The sequence below is a fragment of the Aptenodytes forsteri genome, unplaced genomic scaffold (genome assembly GCF_000699145.1).
Source record: "Aptenodytes forsteri isolate BGI_AS27 unplaced genomic scaffold, ASM69914v1 Scaffold217, whole genome shotgun sequence".
NCBI classification, from domain to species: domain Eukaryota; kingdom Metazoa; phylum Chordata; class Aves; order Sphenisciformes; family Spheniscidae; genus Aptenodytes; species Aptenodytes forsteri.
The window spans coordinates 7005209-7030555 of NW_008796222.1; the positions used below are offsets into that span (position 1 = coordinate 7005209).

The following is a 25347-nucleotide window of genomic DNA, read 5'->3' on the forward strand; positions in this document are numbered from 1 at the left end:
TTGGGTTGACGGTTGGACTCGATGATCTTAGAGGTCTTTTCCAACCTTAATGATTCTATGATTCTATGATTCTATTTAGTTTACTTGTATAGATATCATTTAGAAGTCCCAAAAACTAGTTTCTGGCCTGCAGCCTTAACAGAAAAGAGGTAAAAAAAAAAAAAAAAAAGGGTTCCACCTCCCAATTTAAGAAGAACCACAATGAGGGGATTTTTGCAAAGATCTGGTTTAATTACTTCACCTATTAGCACTTCACTCTGAAAGACTTGTCATTGGCACCATTCCAGAGCAAACATGAAGGATACTAAGACATTTCTCAACTGTCTGTCTTTGGTATTTTACACATCTCTCTCTAATATCTTTTTAAGGGATTCCTGGAATTTTGGTTGATTTTTATCTTCCTGCATTTGTCTTGCCACACTGACATCCATGGGTCAGACTCTTTTTGGTCCTTCCTCTTTTTTATCTGTTAAAAATACAACATCAAAGAAATATAACATAAAACAACAACATTATAATAATATAAAAGGTAAAATAAAACATAATAATCAAAATACAGACTTGATTTTTTACAATTTTCATCTTCTTTCCTTCCTTCCATATTTTGTTCAGAATGTGTCAGGGTTCTACGCAGAAATAGATGGAGCGAAAAAGGAATTGCAAGAAAAACTAGCCAATCTGTCTCTGTTTGATGATGATTTGGTAGAAAAGGCTATGCATCATGCACACAACCTAAGAAGACTTGCTGATGAGCTGGACCGGTAAAATTTAACTTCAGCAGACTCTGTTCATACAAGTGCTACTGATTGAACAGCTGAATAAACTAAAAGACAAGCAGAAACACAGTGACATTAGATATGCTGTCTGTAAATAGGCACTAAACAAATCACTGTTAAGTCATGTATGGAAAGACTTGTCAAGGTCCAGAGGGAACAGTTGAAGTTGAGCTAAGCAAAATCTATTAATCTTTTCAAAGAATAAACAAACATATATCTTGTGTGACATTCTCCCCTTTCTAATTTGGCATGTTCTTCTCTTCCCATAGCAAGAAAATAGGAAAGGTAGATTACTGAAAAGTAAAATAATACAGGCAGACTAAATGGGGTTTGCAGAAACAGCTCATGTCAGTAAGTTCATTCACATTAAAAAATGTTTAGCATTATGGGACAAAAAATGGGCTTTGGGGTAATTTTTGTTCAAGAACTGGTTTACAGATGGAGTAGTTCTGATACTCAATAGGTTGTGTCCCAGTGAAACTGGCCCACTGTAACACCAAAAACTTACTGTAAGTCTTCTAGTTTGCTGGAATATATTAAATGCATCAACTTTCCCCCAATTTACTAAAAAGCCACTTTTAGACAGATTTGAAATATGACTTCATTTGCAATTGGGACTACCCATGGAAAAACCACTGCCATAAAAGAATTCTTAAATAAAATATTTCACCAAATTCTACCTTAAGTAACATCATGGACATATGCTTTTGGAAGATAAACTTAAAACTACTCTTCGAGTATATTATCTAAATACCAGTTGTTTCTTAATATTAGTATGCCCTAGATAGGAGATTAAAACAGAGAAAAAAATAACTGATGGTTTTCTTTTATTTTTACATATATTTATATATTTTATATATTATATATTTGTATATTTATACAATTGTATAAAGCTGACATCCGAAACTCTGTTCTATAATGCCACACAAACTACAGACAGCCTAAAAAACAAACTGTATGTTCAGTCTGAGATCAGCTAACTGGGGGCAGCAGAATCACTTGAAAGAAAATTCTCCATACGGCTAGCCTTCATCCCTTACCAAAATAATTTAAAAACGACTACCAAGTCCAACACATTAGGAATTTAATAGAAAGCAAACAGAAATAATTGCGAAATATCCAGATGGAAATGTGCTCACTCATTTATTTGTTGAGAAGATTGTCCTGCAGTGAAACTTTAATCCTTTACAAAACTTAGCCTGTCTTCAAATAATTTTGTTTTTTATGGGTTTGCTTTATAAGCCTGTTAGGCTTTTATTTGGTAGAGTTTCTTCTTTTGTCTTGGGGGAATATAGCAGGAAATTCTTGAAACAACACTGAATCTGGAAACTTAATAAGCCCTCAGTGTGCAAACTCTTTGAAGTGAATACACACATGTATATGTATATTTAGAGTCTATATCTAACATATACTCTGAATTCTGTTTATCACAAAAATATTAAAAAATGATATTTCTTCAAAGTTGCTAACAGCTGAAGGTTGAGCCCTAAACGAACCGCTGTTTGGAATCTCCCCTGAAGACCAGTTATCGCCTAATACGCAAATCAAGCTCTACCATGGCAGCAAAGCTATCTCATATTTTTGAAATCTAACTTTTTGCAAAGTTTCATGATCATAGGCAGTTCTTCATCTGATCCTCCCCCTTTTCCCACCTACTTTTTGAAAGTATAAACAGCCCAGTGATACAGCTGTCCTGATCACTGGCACACACAGGTCTTTCCATACACAGCCAGGAGTTATCCCTAAAGAAGGACAACTGATAGATGTTATTCTGTTAATTTATGGAATATCTAATCTAGATTAAAAAAAGATCAAAGCTCAGTAGTCACCTGTTGCTGCTCACATAGATGTTAAGGGCAAAGTTCCCAGAGTTAAACCACTGGGAAGTACCTTCTATCCACATAGTTTTCACCTGCTTCAGACTGGCATAAACGGTCATACACAATGAAGAGAATACTACTTAGGCCCAGTGTATTTATGTGTGTGATTATGTAGTCAGAATTCACAGAATGTTAAGAAAATTAATCCATTTCAAACTACTTTGATTCGGTTTGGTTTCTTCCTCCTTTTACTCTCTTTTTAACAGGAATTTGTATGGTGTTGATACAAATGGGTTGGTACAAAGGGCAATAAATGCTTCAAATGTGTATGAAAACATTGCTAGTTATATTGAAGAAGCTAATAAAGCTGCATTGCTGGCACTGAACACAACAAACCGGGTCAATGATGTAAGTAATTTTCATAATATCAGCTTTTACTGTGCAATGCTTCAGGAACTTTGGACACCTAAGTATAAAGAAGAAACAAGATTTAGCTTAACTGTTAGCATTGAACTTCTCACTGCACGTTTTGCTTCATCTACTATTTCCTGAATTAAATCCTAGATGGTTAATTATTCTGCCAGCCTAAAGTCCCCTGGTATTCGAAAAGATGCAACAGGTTCTTCTGTCCCTAAAGTACAGGGTGATGCTGCTCTGTGTTGTCACTCAAATTGAGGTATTTCTGTGAAAGTCCAGACAACTCCCTGGCCCTAGAGGAACCTGAGCTGGCATTTAGCACTCCAGTCCTCCTACTCCACACAGCACCACGTGGCAGAAAAGGTGGTCAAGACATCTAACAGAAGCATCACTGTCTCATAAAGTCAAGTTAAAATGGGCAAATAGCCCACTCACACACTCAGTGCAGGGATGATGATGCTAATTTTGTCTCTGGCCTTGCTGTTCTAAAATGTTTTATATGTATTTTTGTACGTATATAGTTTCCAACCTATATGCATGCTACTTAACAGCAATTTATTAGCGGCCTAGCAAGAGGATTTGGTTAGATTACAGAGGCCTGAGCCCCAGGGAGCTGTGGGATTTTGAGTCCAGCCCTCTGTTTCCAGCATGCTACTGGGGTCTGCAAGGCAGCTCCCCACACAGTGCAAGTGTTCGTCATCCGTCTGAGATGACAGTAGAAATGAACAGTCACAGTGCCTAACTAACATGTAGCATGAGTATCACGTTGACCATACTGGAGCTGATAAATTAAGAGGACTTTTGTGCTTTCTGCATCTTTGTTATTCAGTGTTCTTGTCTGGAAAAGCATACGTTTCTCTAAACTTTAATTGCAATCTACAGAAAATTTTGCTTTTCAGACTTTTTTTTCTAATCCAGCTGCCAATCTTAAATGTTAACAAAGCAAATGAAACTGCAGTGACTTTGTAGTTACATTTATATGAAGTAATATGTTGTCCACAATTAAACACAATAAAGAGGAACATTTGGTAAGCATTATTCTGACTTTCTTTTTTGGAACATACCTGTAGGCTGCAGTTGGAATTGATACTCAGATCATTTACCATAAAGGTAAAAGTGAAGAACTTCTCAACCGAGCCACAGAGCTACAACGGACAGCAGATGACAGTAAATATACATCCTTTCTACTTTCCCAGTCAGTTTATAAGCATGCACGTTAAAATAAATTTCAAAAGCACATCACTAAGGCAGAAGTACTGCTGGAACAGAATAGTGTATTGATCGAAGTTACCACACAAAGTACTTGAAATGGCCACAGGCACAGTTTGAGTAGTTCACGTGTTGTCATCCTGCCAGACACTGAAAGTTTATTTCATTTACAAAAGGACCGTTTCAGATACAACCACTGTTTAAATATGTGATCCTGCAAACAGTTGTTCACAGGCAAATATACTCCATCAAGTAGTTCAACTGAAATCAATTCACAACAGTTTAAGTGTTCAGAAAGCTGGATTTCACCAGTGAAGGATAATAATGAATGTTAAAGGATTTTGGCCTTTTTTCACTGAAAATGGAAGCAAGCTCTAAAATTACAGAAATTACCTCTTCAATTTTGCAGGACGTTTTGAGTTCCTTAAAACTTTTCCTGTATACTTGCTGCAGCTATTCTCAGCAGTTCTGGTAAAGCAAAGAGAGTACTGACTGAGATACAGGTCTCCAGATTTCTCTAAGAAGTTCTGTGACAAGCAAACAATGGCTGGGAGCTGCAAGGTTGCTTTTTCCTTTAGATTATGTGAAGTCCAGAGTGCTAGTATGCCCTATACTAAAAGAGGCTATAGTATACTGCCTATGGTGTATTAAATGCTTAATAACATACCTCCACAGGATAAAATTTACCTTTTTTAATGCCACTTTGATGCCACTCAACTATACCTCCTATTTTCTCCTCACAGGTAACGATTTAACCATTGCAGACACTAGCCGTCACGTTAATGGCACTCTTGCCAGAATGAATGCTCTGCGAAGCCAGCTGACGAGAGCCATCACAAAAATGCAATCAGCAGAGCCAGGTTGTATGAGGAACTTCATCTTTGTGATGCTTTATCTTCATACATTTAAGAGCATATTTTATCTTTGCCTATGGCCTATGAAGTTGGTATTAAGATTTCAGTCCCAGGGAGGCCTAAAGGAATTTGACTGAAACTACAAGACCCAGACAGCAAACATCCAGCTTTAGCATATTCATAATGAAATTATATGTTTTGCCACCTGAAATTATTAACATTCTTCTTGATCCTCCTTACTACAATTGTCCACTCCCACGTTACTCTTGATCTTTTCAGAGCTTGGAGAATCTACAAGTCTGTGGATTTATTGTATTGATAGTCAAAATGTAATCCACATATACATCACACCTAGCAAGTAGAGTATTTGGGAGGTAATTACTGGCAGTCTTGATTGACAAAATCTCACCTTAGTTTTTCAGAAAAGAGACATCATAGAGCATCCAGCAAGTATATCTGAAGGTGTTCAAAGTTGACATGGTCAAGATTTCTTCATTAACTTCAACTAAAAATGGCTGTGTTTTACTGCCAAGACATTATACGTGCAAAATGCCACAGGTTTTACAAATACAGTAGTTGGTAACTCAAAAAAAAATAAAAACCCGAAAATGCCAGGTGTGAAAAAACAAAACCACTTCAGTGCCTTGGGTTTCTCTCCTTCAAAGATAACTTTCATGAAAAATATTCAACAAATACATGTATTTTCTTTTAAAAACTTGATGACAAACAACGTATTTTTTCATCTCTGTTCCAACTTCCTTGGCTATATAACACCCATCAAAATCCAAGGACATTGAAAATTTCTAACAGTCTAGAATGCAAATGAGAATTTGTTAAATTTTAAGAATTAATATAACTGTAGACCAACCACAGGAAGTTTTGAATATTCCCTGTGGAAATAAAGAGAAAACCAACCAAGCAAGGTTGGGTCCCCATTCTGCAGAAGGTAAAATCCTTTTAGCCTCACCACTTTCTAAGTACTGGTTATAGCTCACTTGAATATTTGAAAGAGTTCATTTCTTCTCATCCCCTATTTATTTTGTAGTGGAGGCCAGAGAGCGTTTGGAGCAAGGTAAACTGAAGACTGCAGAGGCCGTAAGTGCCACCATGACAGTAATGCAAGCTACAACCCCCATGGATGAGAATGTGAGGTTGTGGTCTCAGAACCTGCAAGACTTCCAGCACAATTCAGTGGCGTATGACAGTGCTGTGCACTCAGCTGGAGATGCAGGTACAGTGACCTGAATTTTGCCATTCCTTAGCATTAAAAGGTCAGGGAATCATCGCAACATCATGTTTTATGAATCGTTTACATCGCATATTCATTGCATATAATCTTCTAGCATTTTACCTCCATGAAAACATTTCAAAAATTAGCAGTTGTCTAGAGATTTGACTGTACTTTAAAACTTTTGGATACTTGGGCATTTCCAAAAATGACTTAAACACTTACGGCCTGAAGTCTTATTGGATTTTAAGTCATTTTATCAGGGTACCAAGGTCACACTGAGCAATAGACAGCTGGTTTAAATACTTCTCGCTGTTATGATTTTCGGTTCAGTTATTTTTTTTTTAACATTGAGAGGCATTTGAAAACAGGGCCCTTTTGTCCTCAGTAGTACAAACACAGAGGAGAAATGGCCCCTGACTTGATGAGCTTGTAGTCTAAACAAAGGGGGCAAAGAGGATTAGGGAGGAAATATAATATTTAAGCAGGGTGATTGCTGGAAAAGCTTGTAAACATCACATTAATTCCATTTTTATTATTGGGGGGAGGAGGAAGAGTAGAGTAAAAATTGGAAGATTTATGTAAAATTTAAGGTAAATAAAAAAAAAGAAAAACTGAGGAAGGCTACAAAATTGAAATGAAGATGATAGGAAAGAGTGGAAAAAGAGGCAGGGAGAGTGAAGCTGAAATGAAATGCCTGGTGAAAAAAGGAAAAGAACAATTAGGAAAGAAAAGAATCAACCTAGAAGTGAAAATATGCGGAATACAAAATTGCTGACAAGCACCACTATTTATTGCTCGATGTATTCCTGGCTCTGCTCAGGAGGCTCACTAATCCCAAGTTATTCATGGCCACGGAAGCTGGAAATCCAGAACAAGAAATTTCCTGCATATGTTTGATGATATGTACCATCACCTGCAGCACTGTTCAGTGATGGTTTGCCTCCTGAAAGTGCCTCAGAGAAGGTCCATAACTCTATTGACTCTATCTGCAGAAAGTCTGAATCTCAGATCTACTGCCCCAAAACCCTTCTTCTGTCAGGAGCTTTGCAACTTGAGTGTCATTTTACTGCAAATGGTGTTATGAGTACCAAACCCAACATTGCTTCTAGTGCCCCAAAGCCACACTCTTCCCTCTAGACCAGGGAAACCCAAGGGTCATGTTATTTCCAAAATTCAGTAATGGATAAGACCCTCACACTAATATTTTTGGTTAAGTGAGTGCTCCCAAGAATGGTATGAAAGTGGTTCCCTCTGCAAGAAGAAATTCAGTGCTATTCAAAATCCCGATTTCTGGCTCCAGAACTGGAGGTAACTCACATTTCTCTCAGCTTTTCATCCAAAGGAAACACTGAGCCACTCCCTCTGGGAACGGGTAAGCTCACTCTAACTTATGGAGCTACAGCTCCATAAGGCTGTAGTCAATATAACAGTAGTTGTATCACATTGCTGTAAAATGTTTTTGATCACTACAGAGCTCAGTTGAGGCTGTGGGCTACGGGCTCCAACTCCCATTTAAGATAATGTAAATGTGGATATGATTGGCATCCAGGGAGGGAATGGTATGAGGAAAAACATCTAAGAGAAACAGTCTGCTATAGCTTACTTGTTTTTATTCACCTTTACACTTGATTTACATTTAACTTTTACCAGGGCCAGCTTAGTAGATAGAGCAGCAACACAAACTGCATTTGGCTCTTCACGCTCAAAATGTCAGCAGACATTCAGGATTTAAAAAATCTGCTCATTCTAGCTGTTATACTGGAGGAAATATTTCCAGTAGCATTTGAGACACTCCATAAGAGTGGATAGACCTAAGATGGCCCAGCTCTCCTAGTCGGTCATGTTCCCAAAAAGGCACGCATGGTACATGCACCACGAGTTGTAAAGAATAGCTCAGCTCCTATGCGATGTGCCTGGCAAAAATGTCTTCTCTGTGATAGTGGGCTTGCAGGTAGGGAGTCACCTTGAAAGTATTGTGATCATACCAGAGTGCCTGGAGGGCCTGCTGACCACAAACTAACTGAGAGATGCTAACATGCAAACTACAGCAACGTGTGGCCTACTACATTTGTGGAGGCAGCTTTTCCATGGCATTTTTGGTCATAAAGCATTTATTTTTTTGCTTTAGGGCATGATGATTTTTTTGCCAGAAAGATCAGATGGAAATAGCTGAGAAGACAGATCAGTGCTACAAAGCAGTCTGGCACGGGTAGTGCTCCAGTCAGATGTGGCTGTGATTCACAGCCTGGGAAGAGAGATGTAGACATGCCAGGGCACGGTGGAGTGCTCTCAGATCAGCTGTGTATGTTGCCAGGAGAGGTTGATCTGGCAGGAGGAATGTCCATCAAAGTCCAAAAGAAAGTCACAAAAAATGTTCAGACAGGTGCCTGAAAAACCAAAACACCTGATCATCATGCCAATAACACTACCATGGCAGCTGAAGCCTCTAAGCTGGCATGTCTGGATTGCCTTTGAATAAAGTTTGCACTTGATTTTTGGAAGGGTGAGAGCATGTCTTGGCTGTGCAGTTTGTCTGACAATACTCCCTGTGTCGCCATTGTGCCGGGAGCTGGTGGGCCTCAGCAGGGGATGAAGGACAATTTGGGAAGGAAAACACTAAAGGAGAAAGTGTCTGCAAGGTTATAGTCAAGGTATTTCCTCCTTGACAGTTTCCCTTGTATTCTTTTTTGTATTTTATCACTTGGTAAGACTAATTTTCCTTTTTCACCCTCACCTTCATCCCAAAGACTAAAATAAAAATCAATATTCTTCTGTGTTGAAGAATGCCATTATAAAGGACAAGAGGAAGGGATTTACGGTGAGATTTTATAACAGTACTAGTAGTAATAGATGTTAGTTTTGTGTTTTCACGTTACAGTTGTGTTTCAAGTTTAATACCTCAAATTTCAGAGGAAAAGCCAGCTTTTCAAGATATCAGATCAGACACAATTCCAATTCAGTTGCTGATTATTAAAAAAAAGGTGGTTGAAATTTGCTAAATCACTTTCCGAGCTTGCAATTTTTTTACTTTAAGAATAATGTGGGCTTTTTTCCAATGATGTGGAACATTCATTTCAAAAGGTAGAGAAAACTTTCTGTAAGTTGATTATTATACTAGCTATTCTTTTTAAGTAGAAATTTTAATGCATTCTGGAATTAATGTTTTACCCAGAATTCATTGTAGTTCTTTGAGGATTTGCTAAAATAATGGCACTTTAATGTACAGTAAGCTTTACATAGAATATCTGATTACTGACCCCCAGCACATAAGGTCTTTCAGGACTTAATGGGAATAACTGGAGAGGCTAAAGGTCTACATGGCCCACTCCCACACTGGACATGGAAAGTAAAACTCAAGTGAAAAGAGCCAAGCAGAGAGAGGGCAGGACTGTGGCAAATATAGCTTTTCACTCTATCCAAAGAGAAGCAGGACTTGTAGGACTCTGTGGGATCTTCTCATACTCTGGGTTGCTCTGAGTGAGGCTGAGAGCTGCTTCAGTCTTTAGCCAATACAGAACTGGAAGCACAGAAAAGTGATTGGAGGCTACTCTTCCTTCCTTGCCTTCTATACAGTCTCAGTACATCTGAGGATTAGCTCCTCTACCTGTCTCTCTGCTATCTTCTCAGACAAGAGTAAAAATATGAGGGGAAGAATACAAGAGCAGGCGGATGCAAGATGACAACCCCTAAAATGTAACTGCAAACCCTACAAATCTGGTCTTAACCTTTATAGTGAATCCATGTCATTAAAAATTAACCATGAATACTGGATCTTTCTTATATGCATGTAGCTTGTGGCTAAAATCACATTTCATTACACTCAGCTAGTTGTACCTACAACTAATTAAAGATGAAAAATGATGTGATGTGTAAATATCCTTCAAAGGGCAACATGTCATTGGAATCTGATGTGATCAAATTGAATTATAATTAGGGGTAGTTATTTTTCTTTCTCAAGAATTTTTCTGTCTGCTTATCTTTCTGGGAAATGACTTCTCTCCCTTTGAACACAGAAAAGCACCTGCATTTCCCTTTGATAACAATCCTACTTGCACATGTACCAGAAGACACAGCAGTGAAAGACCAAAGGTCCAGGACTCCAATTCATGACCCTGGCAGATGTAGGCAGGAAAGCTGAAGAGGTTACCACTCACAAGGGCTGGGGCAGGTAGTAAGCACAGTTTAGGTGCACATGCATCATCAGCTAAGGCTTTCTACCGTTGTACAGAACAGGCCTGTTACTGCAGTCTGAAAGCAGCAGTGTTTCCGTTAGCAGACTGGGCTGTGAACCACACACAGACACAACACCTGTCCAGCTGTTGCTGCAGTCTGGGTGATAACCTTTGGGAGAGATGCACAGCTGAGAGCTGAGGGAATCGAGCCATTTATCTCCCCTAAAATGAATTTGAAGAGCTCATGAACCATAGCTCCTAGAGGCAGTTCCCAGGTCAGCCACAGATATCCAGTGAGATGCTGAACAAATAATCATTCTGCTCCAGTTGCCACACCTGTAAAATTGGGTTTAACATTTACCTGCCTTGAAGGACGATGAAAAGGTTAAAACGATTAACATTTGCAAAGCTCCTTGAGGAAAGTATTGCAGAGGTACAATACCACGGTAGTGCCTAGGAGTCCCATGAAAAAGTAGTCTCCTTTGTGCAAACTTCTTTCCAAAAACTTTTGCAATACTAGATCCTGATAAATCACTACCCTTTCGGAAATCACTGCCTCTCACACGCCACAGTTAGGACTTGTTCTTAAAGCAGAAGGAGATAGGTGAGTTAACCTAAGAGGGTAAGGAGGAATCTTCCTGGTGCAAAACCAGTGTTACAAAGAGGAAAAAAACAAGCTGTCACTTCTTTTCTAACTGCAGTGAAGAAACTTACAGAAGTCTTCCCTCAACTCCTGGACAAACTGCGCAGAGTAGAACAAAAGGCACCAGCAAACAATATTTCTTCCAGCATTCAGCGGATCAGAGAGTTAATTGCTCAAACCAGGAGTGTAGCAAGCAAGGTAAGACTTTTGCATGGGACTTTTGGTTACTAGTGCTAATAATCAAATGCATCTTACTACGAGCTCCATTTTCTTGGGCTATGTCAGAAGCCCAAACCTTGACATTATCTCCTCCCAACAACTGGATAAACAAAGCACCGTGGAAGTCATTAAAATCTTTACAGTTGCTATTTGCAAGCAATTAACATTACCATGTTATTCATGGTAGACTACTGCTACTGCAGTAGCAACTTTAACTCAGTAATTGGCACAGTGTTAAAGATGGCCACAATAACAAAACCATTTAAAGCTAACACTAATAGGTCATTACTCAGCTGGCAACATTAGTTACAAGCAGTAGTAATTACGGCAATTTAATGCAAACTTTTCTGAGATGACAGTATTTCTTTTTTTCTTTTGAATTAATTTTCTGCAGGGTAGGAGAATCTTTGGCTCATACATATTTAACAGAGAAAAATACTTTCATTATCATACATAAATTATGAGGGATTTTTCTGTGAGAAGAACACTGAGGTCAAAAATTAAAATAGTATATTTTAATTCATTCAGAGAAATAAAAAATTCAGTGCATTACAGTATGCTCACAATGCTGGAATATGCTGTCCACATACATTACTTAAAAAAAGAAAAGCAAAATTCAGTTAGCATGTGTGCAGTGCTTGACTGATCTTTAAATGTATTTCGTCATTCAGTCATATTGTGCTTAAACTTGAAAACATTATTTCAGTTATGTTGAAGGCATTTTGAACTAAAATGAACATGTTTTAAAATTTTATTAGCATCTCATATATATTACTGTAACTTCAGTAATATAACAGGATTACTCGTGAACAGAAAATTGGTCATACTACTCTTAAAGCAAAGAAATAAATTATGGGTAGAAGTTTTATAGCTATGTAAGAATTTCATTATGTGTCATACATAATTATGTAGCCCTGATTCAACTAAGCACACATCTATGTCCCACTGAAATTTAATTTACTTTATGAATATGCTTAAGCACAGTTAATTAGGAGCTTTAATTAATTTTAAAATTAATTCCCTTCATCTTCTTTACAGCGTCTTCCAGAAGCGATTGTTATAAACATACACTTTTGCGCGGCACATACATAGGTGCCAACTCCACTCTTGTAGTAAGCAAGGCTGCTGGCTAAGTATTCTCGCACATTTACCTTAACTAATGTCCCCAGGCAGCAATAATGTGTCTCACTTAGCACACTTGCAACTGCAGGTCCAAGTTTCTATGATGTTTGGAGGCCAATCAGCTGTTGAAGTCAATCCAAAGATCAACGTGGAGGAACTGAAATCTTTCACTTCCATGAGCTTGTATATAAAGCTTCAGAAAGACAACCCACAACTAGCAGCATCTCCTGACAGATTTATTTTGTACCTCGGAAACAAAAATGTAAGAGAATAACCCAGTTAATTTTTATATATATAAAAAAAGAAAATTGAAATAGGTTTGAAGTTTATTTGCCCTTGTTTTTTCCTCTCACTATTTCTCCATGTTTCAAAATAAGAGGTGTCTACTATATGACTGTCATCGATTTTGTGACAAGGAAAGAGCAAGGGTTCCCGAGACCCTGTCCTTGAAACTTCTCACTCCAAACAATGAAGGATTCTCTCTAAGAAGCAAATTAGACTGCCTATGCAGCATGCTGCTGTGAGCCATACTTGCCATCTCCACTGCCAGTACTGAGCTGCTCTGAAGCAGTTAATGTCACCCGCCTGGCTTTTGTGGGCCATGTTTCAATCAGGTTTATGCTGCTGACAGTGTCGATTCCAAATCTCCAAGGTCAGAGGCCCACCAGATAAGCAGGTTTCTTTGCCTGTGGCTTGTGCTGCTGTTGTACAGTCTGTACATCACTACTTTGAAAAACCTAGAAAGGGCATATACTCTCACCACCTGTAAGTGTTGTAAAATAATTGTTCTTTAAATTGTGGTTCCTAAAAGAAGAAAACTCACACCTCACAAGCCAGGTATAATCTAATAGTTGGGGAGAGTAAAGAGGCAGGCTTTTCTTTTTAAGCTTTTCTAAAAAGAATGTCTACTGAATATAAATCAAGCAAAATCCCTCCTGGCAGAATATTTAATTGCAGCATAATACCTAGGCTTTAGACAAATGTTTCTTCCTATTTCCTGCATATGACACTGCACACTAAATACTGTTGAACAGCTTCCCTTTAAACATTACCAATTTACGGCCAGAAGACATCTCATGACCTTGTATTTATCTCAGTCAAAATGGATACGAGGTAAAATATCAGACATTTTTTCTGTGCAGTTCTATCTGGTGAAGGAAAGTAATTAGAGAACGAAGCATTTGTTTATTAGTTATATTTAAAAGTGTCATTTAGTCTATCATATCCCATCCTTTACTAATGTTCTGCATTAAATTTATTTCAATGTTATAGCTCTGACATCCTTCTCCATTGGTGTTTTAGGCAAAAAATTACATTGGTCTTGCAATTAAAAATGACAACCTTGTGTACATTTATAATTTGGGGGGCCAAGATGTGGAGATACCTCTGGACGCCAAGCCTGTCAGCACCTGGCCTTCTTACTTCAGCATCATCAAAATTGAGAGGTAAAGTGACAATGTACATTTCCCCAAAATCAAACAGTTAATAGGAAAAAAAAATCAAACAGAAAAGGATGGGTCAGAACTGCTCATCAGGAGTCTTCAGTGCCTGGTTCTACTCCTGCTGAAATAAATGGAAATTGTCTTTGCTTTTAGAGAGCCAGGACCCGAGGGGCCACAGGGGGGAAGAGAAAGTATCTGTAGTGTCTTTCCCCCCAGGGTACCAATCTTCTAGTGAGGAAACAAAAAACCTTCCTGGAGTTGGAGGCTTGCTTGTTCTTTTTTAAGTCTAGCCAACACAAAACTCTCTTCTCTTACAATTCCCTTCTACAGGATTGGAAGACACGGCAAAATGTTTTTAACTGTGCCTAGTCTTAGCAGCACAGCTGAAGAGAAGTTCATCAAAAAGGGAGAGGTTCTTGGTCCTGGCTCCCTTCTGAATTTGGAACCTGAAAATACTGTTTTCTACGTTGGCGGAGTGCCTCCAGGCTTCACGGTTGGTCACATAAATACTCTATATTCAGACTTAAATAATGCAAACCTATCTTACTGGGCCTCCCTGTAAACACATGAATGGTTATAAATAAAATGTCCTTATTTAATCATTTATCAGCCTAGGACTCCATATTCTTAGCCATGGTGAAAACTACTGCTTTTTCTAGCGTATCATCTCACACAGTAAGACAATCAGATTCCTGTTAGCTGTCATTAAAGTTTTCTGAAATGTAATAATAAGAAAGAAGCTTGCTAGCTGTGAAGTAGTACATACAAATTAAGGCCTATTATCCCAGCTTAACAAAGTTTGCAAGCTACCAGTCTTTTTCAGTGCTAATGAGTTCAATGCTTACAATATCTCTTTTACAACTGCTGCAAAAATGAAAAGTAATGTATTGTTAATATTAGGACAGTGTGGCAAACTAGTAATACAGTGATTTGTTTGAATTCAAATGATCATTGGTTCAAATCCAGCCTTACGGCAGCATGAAGACTCACCTGTGCAAAACATGTCCGAGGACCTGCTTGAGACAGTTCCTTCAGTCTAGTTCCTAGTGAACAGCACCCATCTCATCACAGTCAGCATGAAGTAGCACCTCACCTACCTGCCTCTGTGAACATACCAGGTCCTCTTTTTGGATTTAGAAATTGTTACGAATTATCTTGGCTATGAAAATTACATGGCTGAATGAAAACATACTTAGAAAGACTTTAAAGAATGCTAAATTCTTCAAGATAACTGTAGTAGGTGCTAAAAACATCCAACTACTGTTCCACAACCAGCCCTCCTAACAATATAAAAACAAAGATTTACTCAATACACTTATGTATTCCTGAGCTTTTGCGTTGCTGTGACTACCAGATACATGCCATGGTTTGAATTTTAGATTACTGAGCCCTGGGTGCAAATTGCCTGGGAATGGGACTGAGGACTGAATAATAGTTGCACACAAAAAGTGATCAGAACCCTTCAGGTCTGTTCCAGAACAGGGCAGAGGAAAAGGAAAAGAGAGAAGTGAATGAAAATGGGAAGAGGAATGGGATGGAAAAGATTCATGGAATTATTTGATAAGCATATGAGTCTTTTCTCTTAGGAATGGACACGTCATGTTTTCATTCATTAACATACAGTTTTATTTGCTTAAAGCTTTTGCCTTTGCTTCCATATTATATATTTTGTAAATATGAAATGTACCACTTACTTAACCATTAGAAGTCTCATACTTAACATAATTTAACAGAATAGTAGAAGAAACAAAGGAAAAAAAGGAAACATTATGATTTATGAAATGTATCTGTGCCACAGATAAGAATCTCATTTTCTCTTACAGCTACACATATTCTGCATTGCTATATTACCATTATTATTATATTGCAAGTAAAATGGAAATAATGAGAAGCCGAAGAAAAGTTACCGGCAGTGATCAGACTCTGAAGTACAAGAGGTGTTATTAATATCACACCTGTTCCACAAGGCAGAGTATTTTAACACTAAAAGAATGATTCACTAGCTCTGTCAGCTTTATTCTTTTGTATTTTTCCCTTCACCAATGTGGCTATTTAAATTCCATTTACAGTGACCTTTGTTAAAAGAAGGAGTTTCTATATCCTGCTGTTTAAAATAACACCTACTGAAGATTAGCCACTGGCACTTCGAATCCAAGTCTCCTGGGTTTAAAGTGCTCTCTCTTTTGTCACGGTATGAAGTAGTTTTTCTGGCAGCTAAGGATGTCTATACATTAGACATGAAATATCTATTGAGAGATTCAAATACACTGAGCAAGGTATGCGGTTAGTCAAATCCTAACCCTTTTCCCCTTTTCCAAGTGTGCTCCCTTCAAAACTACAAAAGAAGTTTTTTGTTTGCAGTTGCCTTACCCCGTCTGTTGTTCCCACTGTGAGAACATTTATGTGCTCCATTTTAACTTACAGCACAATGGCCATATCATCATAAGGACAGCAAAGACTATTCCAAGGTAGCACCACCCCATTTGTTTCAAAGTATGAAGAGCACCGAGACAAAACTGACCCCAGACCCAAATGCTTTCGTGATACCCAAATAAAGAGCGTGACCTTTCTCCTTTTACTTTTCCTTGCCCTCTGCACAGCTCCCTCCTAGCTTAAACCTACCTGGCTTCATCGGCTGCCTGGAACTGGCTACCCTGAACGATGATGTCATCAGCCTATACAACTTCAAGCACGTCTATAACATCGACACCACCACATCGCCACCTTGTGCCAGGTAGGGGACAGTCCCACCGTCACTCTGCTGCTCTGGTTTGCAGAAAGCGCCAGTCCTGGTGGTTCATTCCTGTTTCAGAATACAAATGTGAAGGTGATACTGAGTTATCCAGAAGGAACTTGGCCACTTTTAACTCCTAGTTGCATCAGCAAGTTAAACTTACATATTTTTGCTGTGTCTCCATTAACTCTCTCACAACCTTGCTCATGCCTTCAAAAGGGAAACAGAGTGCATCTGCCCTGCCGTGTTCGCTACAGCATGGTCCAGGCTCCCTCCTTACCCATGCTGCTTGCCTAGAACAGGACTGCTCCTGACTAGAATCATGTCGCTGCAAAATACGGCCACAGCCAGTTAGCTCCAGTGGGCCTGGTAAACTTGAGCACACCCCCATCCCCAGCTAACAAAGCCCGTAAGGAAATTATCTCTCTGCCATACACTCTTAAACCCACAACAGAAATTCCTCAGATAAGCTGTTCACAAACTGGGAAATGCAGCCACTAAAGTAGAAGTGAACATCAACCGCAGCATTCGTTTAGCACAGACATAGCAGGCGTTCTGTTCATACAACAGGCAGCAACAGTAGAATCTCTCTATACAAAGAACAGGAGAGAAACTTGCAGCTCTCACTGGGAAGAAATGCAGGAGGTGTGGGGACAGAGCAAATGATTGCTCCCCACGCCATTCCCACAGGGAGCGCAAGCTGCTGCTCTCCAGGACAGTGCATGCGGGCCGCTCCTGGGCTCCGCAGCAGAGCCCATGCTTGGCTAAAGGCCTTGGAGAATTCAAATGGGTTTCTGCACAAACTGGGCGAGCTCTTAATAGAAATGTATGTGTATCCTTATAATGAGGAGGTGTTGCGGGCCTGCCACTTTACAAGGCTGAGCAAAGAAATTTCCTGTCCTCTACATACAACACAGGATAAAAGCATGATCTAATGATGAAGGAATTAGATACACCTTCAAAGCTACACATTATTTTTCAGAAAAAATTCCCAGAAAGAATTTCAAAGAAAAAGTCATCAGTCTCACCGCTGCCAGGAAGAAGCAGCAGTTGAGAACAATTATTTCAAGAAAGTATTTTAATTGTAAAGGCCTTTAAATTTCCCCAAATTAAAATGGTGATATGCCAAATATTGCTTCCCTGCTTGTTTTTTCATAGAAATAAGTTGGCTTTCACTCAGAGCCGGGCTGTGAGCTATTTCTTTGATGGCTCTGGCTATGCCTTGGCAAGAAACATTGAGAGAAGGGGAAGATTCAGCCAGGTGACTCGGTTTGATATAGAAGTTCGAACACCTACAGACAACGGATTGATCCTGCTGATGATTAATGGGGTGAGTACCAAATCCTGCCGGTACCCTTTATCCATGAGCACCACAAGTTCTCCAGTACTTACAGTACCATGGAAAATCCAAAATGCTTATGCCCTTACATTTAACTTCTGGAAAGAGAAATACTTTGTGTTCATCTGGTGCATGTATACATTAAGAGAGAACTGGAATGTGTTCTGCAAAGGCCCCAGGAAGCCAAGGACCTGAGCTGGACTCTGCTCTCATCCAGAGACAATCAGGACTGCAGACTGGTCATACCCCTGTGATGACACTTTGAGAGATACTCCAGTTAAACCCAGTAGTTGCACCTTTATTTAAATGTGAATGCACAATCAAAGTGATAGGAAATTTCTGTGAAGTAACTCCCATAAAGCAGCCACTTCGTTGTAGCTGCCACTTTATAACTGTGTCCCAGGGTGTACTAGAGTTAAATATTTATTTAAGTTACTGAAAATAAAAAGTAGCCCAAATAAAAAGGCTTGATGCAAATATCGCCAGCTTTTCAGAAGTCTGAGGGTGATGCAAACTCTATAAGGGTTTGAAGAAAGTAGACTCCACATGCAAATATCCTCTGAAGACAAACTCAGATTTTTTTTTTGTAGCTGCACTTTATAACTGTGTCCCAGGGTGTACTAGAGTTAAATATTTATTTAAGTTACTGAAAATAAAAAGTAGCCCAAATAAAAAGGCTTGATCCAAATATCGCCAGCTTTTCAGAAGTCTGAGGGTGATGCAAACTCTGTAAGGGTTTGAAGAAAGTAGACTCCACATGCAAATATCCTCTGAAGACAAACTCAGATTTTTTTTGTCTTTGGGCATCTCCACATCAAGCTCCCAAGTCCTGTGTGGGTTACAACTTGGTAAAGCCACAGAAAATATTTTACTATGTAGATGCAGTCACAGACATACACTTGTCTAGACACCTACATGTACCACTGCATTGAGCATTTAGAAGAGAAGAAAATCCACTCTCATTAGAAAAGCTGCTCTCTAGTGTTTGCCTTTAGGGTAACTTCCAGAGGAGAGTTGTGGGCAGCAATTTGCTCTGCGGCATAGCATGCCACCACCAACCTTCGCTCTTAGGAGGTTTTGGACTAAGCAACAGCTGTTAGAAGTTTCACAGCCTCTATTGCAGAACAGACATTTTTCTTCCAAGCAAAAGTGCCCAGAGGTTTGTCGGAGATGTATGCACTTTGTGTGTTACAGTGGAAACTGCAGTCAAGTTGGATCTTAGCTGTGGAAGACCATGCCTGCTCAAAGGCACTTTGAGAAAGACTGTGTAAGCTGGCCATTATTCAGTCCTGCAAAGACAGCTCATAAATATTCTGAATGTAATCCCTGTTTCATTTTCAAATTTAAGCTGTTCAAGACAAACCCAAGCTGCAGTTTAATTTAAAAGCGCTAGATTACAACCTACTTTCACTACTTTAAGTAACGACTTCTGAGGGTGGACTCATTTGTGTCACAGACAGCAGTTCTTGGCCTGCAGTAGTTTTTTGATAATTATCATTCCCATGTTTCCATTAGGCATGGGAACAACAGCATGAACACTAGGAGAGAAGACAAACATTAGCATTAAAAGCATTAACCCAGATGCACGGTTGCTGTAAACTGTCCTTTCTGCTTCTTTATGTTCAGATTTGGAACAAGACTAATTCCATGGTACAGATCTTCATTTCAAGCACTCCCTAAAGATTTTCTAAAGTAGAGCTCCTGTTTATAAAGTTTAGGTCACCCAGCCACAGAACAGAAGCCAAACCATGAAGCAGGAACAGTCAGGAAATCCAGAAACCAAATGCACAGTAAATACACTCATTGCTCAGCCTTCAGCAAATAAATCAGTGCTGATGAGGGCTGTGAAAAGATATAATCCTGAGCTATTACAGGTGTCGCAACAGAAGCTGCTAATGCAGATACAGCCATTCTGGCACAACATTGCTTTTACCAGTATAACATCTTTCATTTGGGGTATGTGGTATTACTTCGACAGTAAATAGATGTGTTTGCATTAGGAATACTCTGCTGGTAAAGAATATTGACAGTACTGCACTACCAAATACTATTCCTACAGGGAAACAGTTCACCAAGTCTTCAAATAAGTGCTGTTTATCAAACAACTATGTGTGCATGTGTATACATACACATATATATAAAAATAATCCAGAAACTGTGTTATAGTTTTGCAAATAAAAAGACCTTTTCCCAGCATGCTTTTCACAATGTCAGACACTCTCGTAACACTGTTTATTAATTTTTTTTTAAATTGCTGCCACAATCATAGTGCTTTTCTGACTGCTGTTTTGTTTTATACAGAGTATGTTCTTCAGTCTAGAGATGCACAATGGTTTCTTGTACCTCCGCTATGACTTTGGCTTCAGCACCGGCCCTGTGCTGCTAGAGGACTCCATGAAGAAAGCTCAGATTAATGACGCTAAATTTCATGAGGTAGAGATGCAGTTACAATCACAGCCATTTGACCAACTATCCCAGCAGCTCCAAAGTAGCAATAATTTGCTCCAACACCAATGAAAGGAGCAAAAGCATGAGGGGCCAGGTGGTGATGCAGTAGAGTGGGCAGAAGAGTAGAGCTCATGCCTGTCTTGCATGTGAAAGAGCATATGCAGGTCCCACCACTACTGAGCGGTGGAAAGGGAAGGCTTTCCCTGCCTCCTGGTAAATCAGTGTTTGTGGACAGATTCTGCGTATTACTAGCCAAGGACAGGACAGTTCACGTGGGAGAAAAAGTGTTATTAATTCAAAATGAGATTATATCCAGGACAACTATGTCCTTCAAATATACAACTCTCCTCAACTAAAAACATGTCATTATGTTAACTTGACCACCTTAGTTGTTATGTATTGTATTACAAGAAACATTGCATTTCCCATTTCATTTGAAGGGAGAATTAATTTGGTAGCAGTCTTTTATATATGCATAGTATTTTAGGGACTTTGGCAGATCTAAAATATCTACTTGTATTTGGTTTAAGAGAATTTGATTTAAGCCAGTGGAACTGTGACAGTGACAGTAGCAAATTCCCCTTAGTGGCTTGCTTCTCCTGCCGTTTACTTGATGTAAATTCAAAGTCTGACTCCTGATCCACAACTACAGCTACAATTCTGTTCAACCTGTTTAAGCGAAGCACAATTAAGGCTTTTATGCTTTGACAATGAAATAAGTTTTTTAAGAAGTATATGCCCTAACTTCTTGGACAAATCAATAAAGCACTCTGAAGTTAATGGAGCTTATCTGTTTGACGCAGTGTAGAATTCGACATGGGGTACTTTCATGTGGATTTATTCATAAGTGAAATATCCTGGGTTATCAGTCATCAGAGAAATTGTGACATCAAAATAAGCTCCCTACTAGTAATTGTTGTCAGCCTCTCCCGATTTACAAACAACTGTTTCGATAAATGGGAGGAACTTTTCAAACAAAAAGATATGAAGATGCAATCGATTTTGCAAAATCACCATGACAACTTATAAAAGATGACATTTTGGACACTTTTAAGTATGTTTTTCTTTTCAGATTTCTATTATATATCACAATTCTAAGAAGATGATCTTGGTAGTAGACAGGCGACATATAAAAAGTGTGGACAATGAAAGAACAGCAATGCCATTCACAGACATCTACATTGGAGGAGCGCCTACTGAGATCTTGCACTCCAGGTTGGTTTACAACTGGGATTTAATTATTGTCTTCAAGTAATCACCATGTTTAAGTTACGTTGTATGACCTGTGCTGAAGAGCTTACAATAAAACATTTTTCCCAGCCTCAACACCTTATGTAAAACAACCCCCCAGACAATCTTCTAGGTTTCTCTCAGAGTTCTGAAGTACCAAGGATTAGGCTTGATACAGCACAGGTAAATTCTGCTGAAACTGGTCTACTTTTAGTAAGCATAACAGAAACTGTTGTCTTCTCAAAACAAAAAGGCATTTTCAAAGAACACATGAATATATAGAATCGCTATTCCTCCTTGCTCTGCAAAAAGTGATCTTTGTAAAATAGCAATGCACTAGCTCAAGGATCAAAACCCTCTACCAACTGCATTTTGAAATCTAAAGATTGTATTTTTCCTACTATGCACTTCAGTTCTGATCCGTCTCAGTTTCTCTCTAGACCCAAGTCAGCTGGCTCTGTGTGAGCGTGGGAAGAAAAGAAAAAGCCCCGTTTTCCCATCGTACCATTTGACAGAAGCCAAGTTTAATCTCAGTAGACTGTATAACTCTCATTTCCTGCAGTGGGAATCTGCCAGACCAGGGTCACGCTCTGGGAGAGCAGGCTGGCTGCTTGAAGAAGGGTATGCTCTTCTGACAGGCAATATTCCCGGGGTCAGACAGCAAGGCCAGCATTTTCAGAAGCGCTCCAGATGCTGTTTTAAGTGTCACAACTGCTAACAGAAATAGCATCCCTCTTTAAAATACCCTCTATGTAAAAAAAAAAGAGGGGGAAGATAGCAGATGTTGCACAATAGTTTCTAGGAATTAGTGGTAAATCTCCTGAAACCTTATTTTGTTGTCAGGAGAGCCTGTTGAATCAATGAATAATGTCTGAGATATAAAACACTTACAGATTAAGCTTTAAGATAGGGACAAACTTCATGTAAAGGAAAATGATGCCTTTCAATCCCATGTAATTATTTGAACATCCAAACAAAATGGTGGGCAAGGGAGAAACAGTATATAATTTATCTGGCCTTTCAAATAGCTCTTTACAAAGGTCTGTCATAAGGGGCTATTAAGAAAACTAGTGGCATGGAAGGGGGAAAAGCTGCAGTGGATTAGAAAGCAGCTGGGAAAGAGAAAATAGGACATAGAGTAACTCTTCAATTTTCACAATATAAAGAGTCTACAGCACATGCCCAAAGGATCTCTCTTAGGGCTGGTATTAAATACATTAATGATCTAGAAACAAAGCACAAAAGGATGGTGAAAATTACTTTGGTTAATCAAGCCTAGAGAACACTGAAAAAGCCCAGAAGGACCTAGAAATCTAGGCAACTGAGCAACTCAATGGCAGATGAAACTTGTTCACAAATGTAGGATACAAGATAAATCGCACGAATTATGCCCGCGGTTTTCTGAGTGAATTGTGGTTATGCTGCAAAACACCTGGAAGGTACTGTCAAAGCAGGAAAAACAGCATCTCAATGAACAAGTCATATAAAAAAAAAATCCATAGGCATTGTAAAAATATGACCAATTATAATATTGAAAAATGTATATTGAAATTATTTAAGCAGAGCTACACCTTTGCCTTGGATATCGTACCCAGCTTTGGTTCTCGTGACAAGGGTAGACAGCAAAAAGTACGGTCCAAATGTGGCAACATCTTCCCATTTTCATCAGGAGCATAAGTTGTTACTACCATTACATCTACTGATGATCTACTACTATCTATCTACTACTAGTAGTATCTACTACTGATATTTATGGTTCCTTTTTCTAGGATGATTTACATTTGACTGACATTGGGGGGCAGCAGCAGGGGGAAAACAAGCTGTAGTCTTAGAAGAGTTCAATATTCTTTCAAAGCAGTATATTTTAATTCGCTTCAACAGCACTTTCCTCTGTCAATTGCCTTTTTTCCCAAATAAATGAATCTGGAAGTACCATTATACATTATTTTTCTCCCAACTCAGTCACTGCATAAAGCAGAAAGCTAAGGGGAGGCAGGAGCACTGGGCACTGGGAACTGTTAAGAAACAAACTCAGAAGCCTTTCTTTAGGTTAAAACCTATCTTCTGTAGTTCCTGTTGCTCCTAGAAAATGTTAAGTTAATGGCATTTAACAGAAAGGCACATTTATGGCATCCAGCCAGTCACATTGTCAGTCAGAGTAGAGATTAAACTGGTTGACTGATACCCGGCACTGATCCAAATCCCAGTGAGGATGGCAGGAGCCTTCCTGTTGATTTTGCCTTCCTGCTGATTTCACTGAGAAGCTGATTAAGCCCCTACAGTGCTCCTCCTCTCACCTTATTTCAGACAAATACATCTGCACTACTTCACCTGATGGTCCATTTTTGCCAATGTAGAAAAATAAGCATTTTCACAGCTTGATTCATTTGTCGTGTTTCCAATGTCTACCTTACAATAAGATAACTCATAGACAACTAGTGCAGAAGCAGATGTCAATACTGTCAGTATCATCTCATGTCAGGTGAGAAGAATCCCACTGCTAAGGTCCATCCTGTAGAAAGCACAAAGACCGTTTACAGGCAGCCAGGTCAAAACTCCAGACTTCACATTTACTCCTTCAGTGTATTTATTCTCTAGTTATCTCCTGGACTGGTACCCAATAGATCCCATGTCATTTCCTTGCCCTGTCACAGACCCTCTGTGATTTGTGGCAAATTTCTTCTTCTTCATGCAGCATGAGTATTGTGAGGATAAATTCAATTATATTTGCCCTGTGCCATAATGCTGTGGTATCTTGGCGAGAGGTGTAGTTGAAAAACTTAGAGCAGTGAGCAGGAGCAGTTGGGATACACTGCTGTGCTATCCACCTCAAATCTGACATTAAAAGGATCCTGGAAGCCTACCTGCTGCTCTCATTTACAACTATGTAAACCCACTCATCAGCAATCAGAATTTACTTTTCCCTGACTTCTGTTACTATTATTTATTAAGAAATAGAGATCCATTTGCTTCCCAAGACAAGAATGGAGCTTGCTAGTAAAAGCAAGACAGGAAAACTTCTCTAAAATGATAAAAAATGGAGATAGAGATCCATTGATTTTCACTGTAAGTGGTTAGAAATCCATTTAAAAATAAGACTTCATTTCAGCAGCTATTTTTATCTTTTTAAAGCTACTCTATATGGATGTCCTCTCTGAACTCTCATATATTTCCCCCCATAACATTTATTACATCTGATGCATCTTGACTTTTCAAAACACATAATGTGGTTTAGTTGTTTTACATAAAGATACAGGAATTGGGCACTAGTGAGGCAAATGATTGAGGCTTTTCCAAGTTTTTTAGAACACCTTGGCGATAACAGTCTGTTCAGAAATGCAAGGGCTATCTAACTGCAGCTTGTCTGACATTGTTTTCCAACAGCATTAGTTCACATCTGGCAGGAAGTATTGGCTTTAAAGGCTGCATGAAGGGTTTCCAGTTCCAAAAGAAGGATTTCAACTTGTTAGAAGAACCAGGAACTCTGGGAATCAGCTATGGGTGCCCAGAGGATTCACTGGTAAGCATAACATCATTTGTGAGATAACAACAAAATTTTGGCAACGGATACAGCTGTGAGCTTGAGTTTTACTCCAAACAATGGAAAGAAAGTCTTGAACCAAGGAAATGACAATGCACTCATTGACTGGGGGGGGGGGGGGGGGGGGGGGGGGGGAATGTGGGAGGGACA

General features: G+C 39.0%; 1 protein-coding gene across 1 annotated transcript in view; it reads left to right on the plus strand.

Moving 5' to 3' along the window:
- Positions 1-25347, plus strand: part of LAMA4 (laminin subunit alpha 4) — a 112525-nt gene that overhangs the window by 63939 nt on the left and 23239 nt on the right. Inside the window, exons 13-26 of the mRNA XM_009289144.2 lie at positions 613-761; positions 2863-3004; positions 4084-4180; positions 4966-5082; positions 6122-6307; positions 11181-11320; positions 12552-12725; positions 13766-13908; positions 14236-14398; positions 16506-16639; positions 17798-17969; positions 20280-20411; positions 21499-21641; positions 25041-25176. Coding sequence (XP_009287419.1) covers positions 613-761; positions 2863-3004; positions 4084-4180; positions 4966-5082; positions 6122-6307; positions 11181-11320; positions 12552-12725; positions 13766-13908; positions 14236-14398; positions 16506-16639; positions 17798-17969; positions 20280-20411; positions 21499-21641; positions 25041-25176 — 2028 coding nt within the window. The remainder of the gene's footprint in view (positions 1-612; positions 762-2862; positions 3005-4083; positions 4181-4965; positions 5083-6121; positions 6308-11180; positions 11321-12551; positions 12726-13765; positions 13909-14235; positions 14399-16505; positions 16640-17797; positions 17970-20279; positions 20412-21498; positions 21642-25040; positions 25177-25347) is intronic.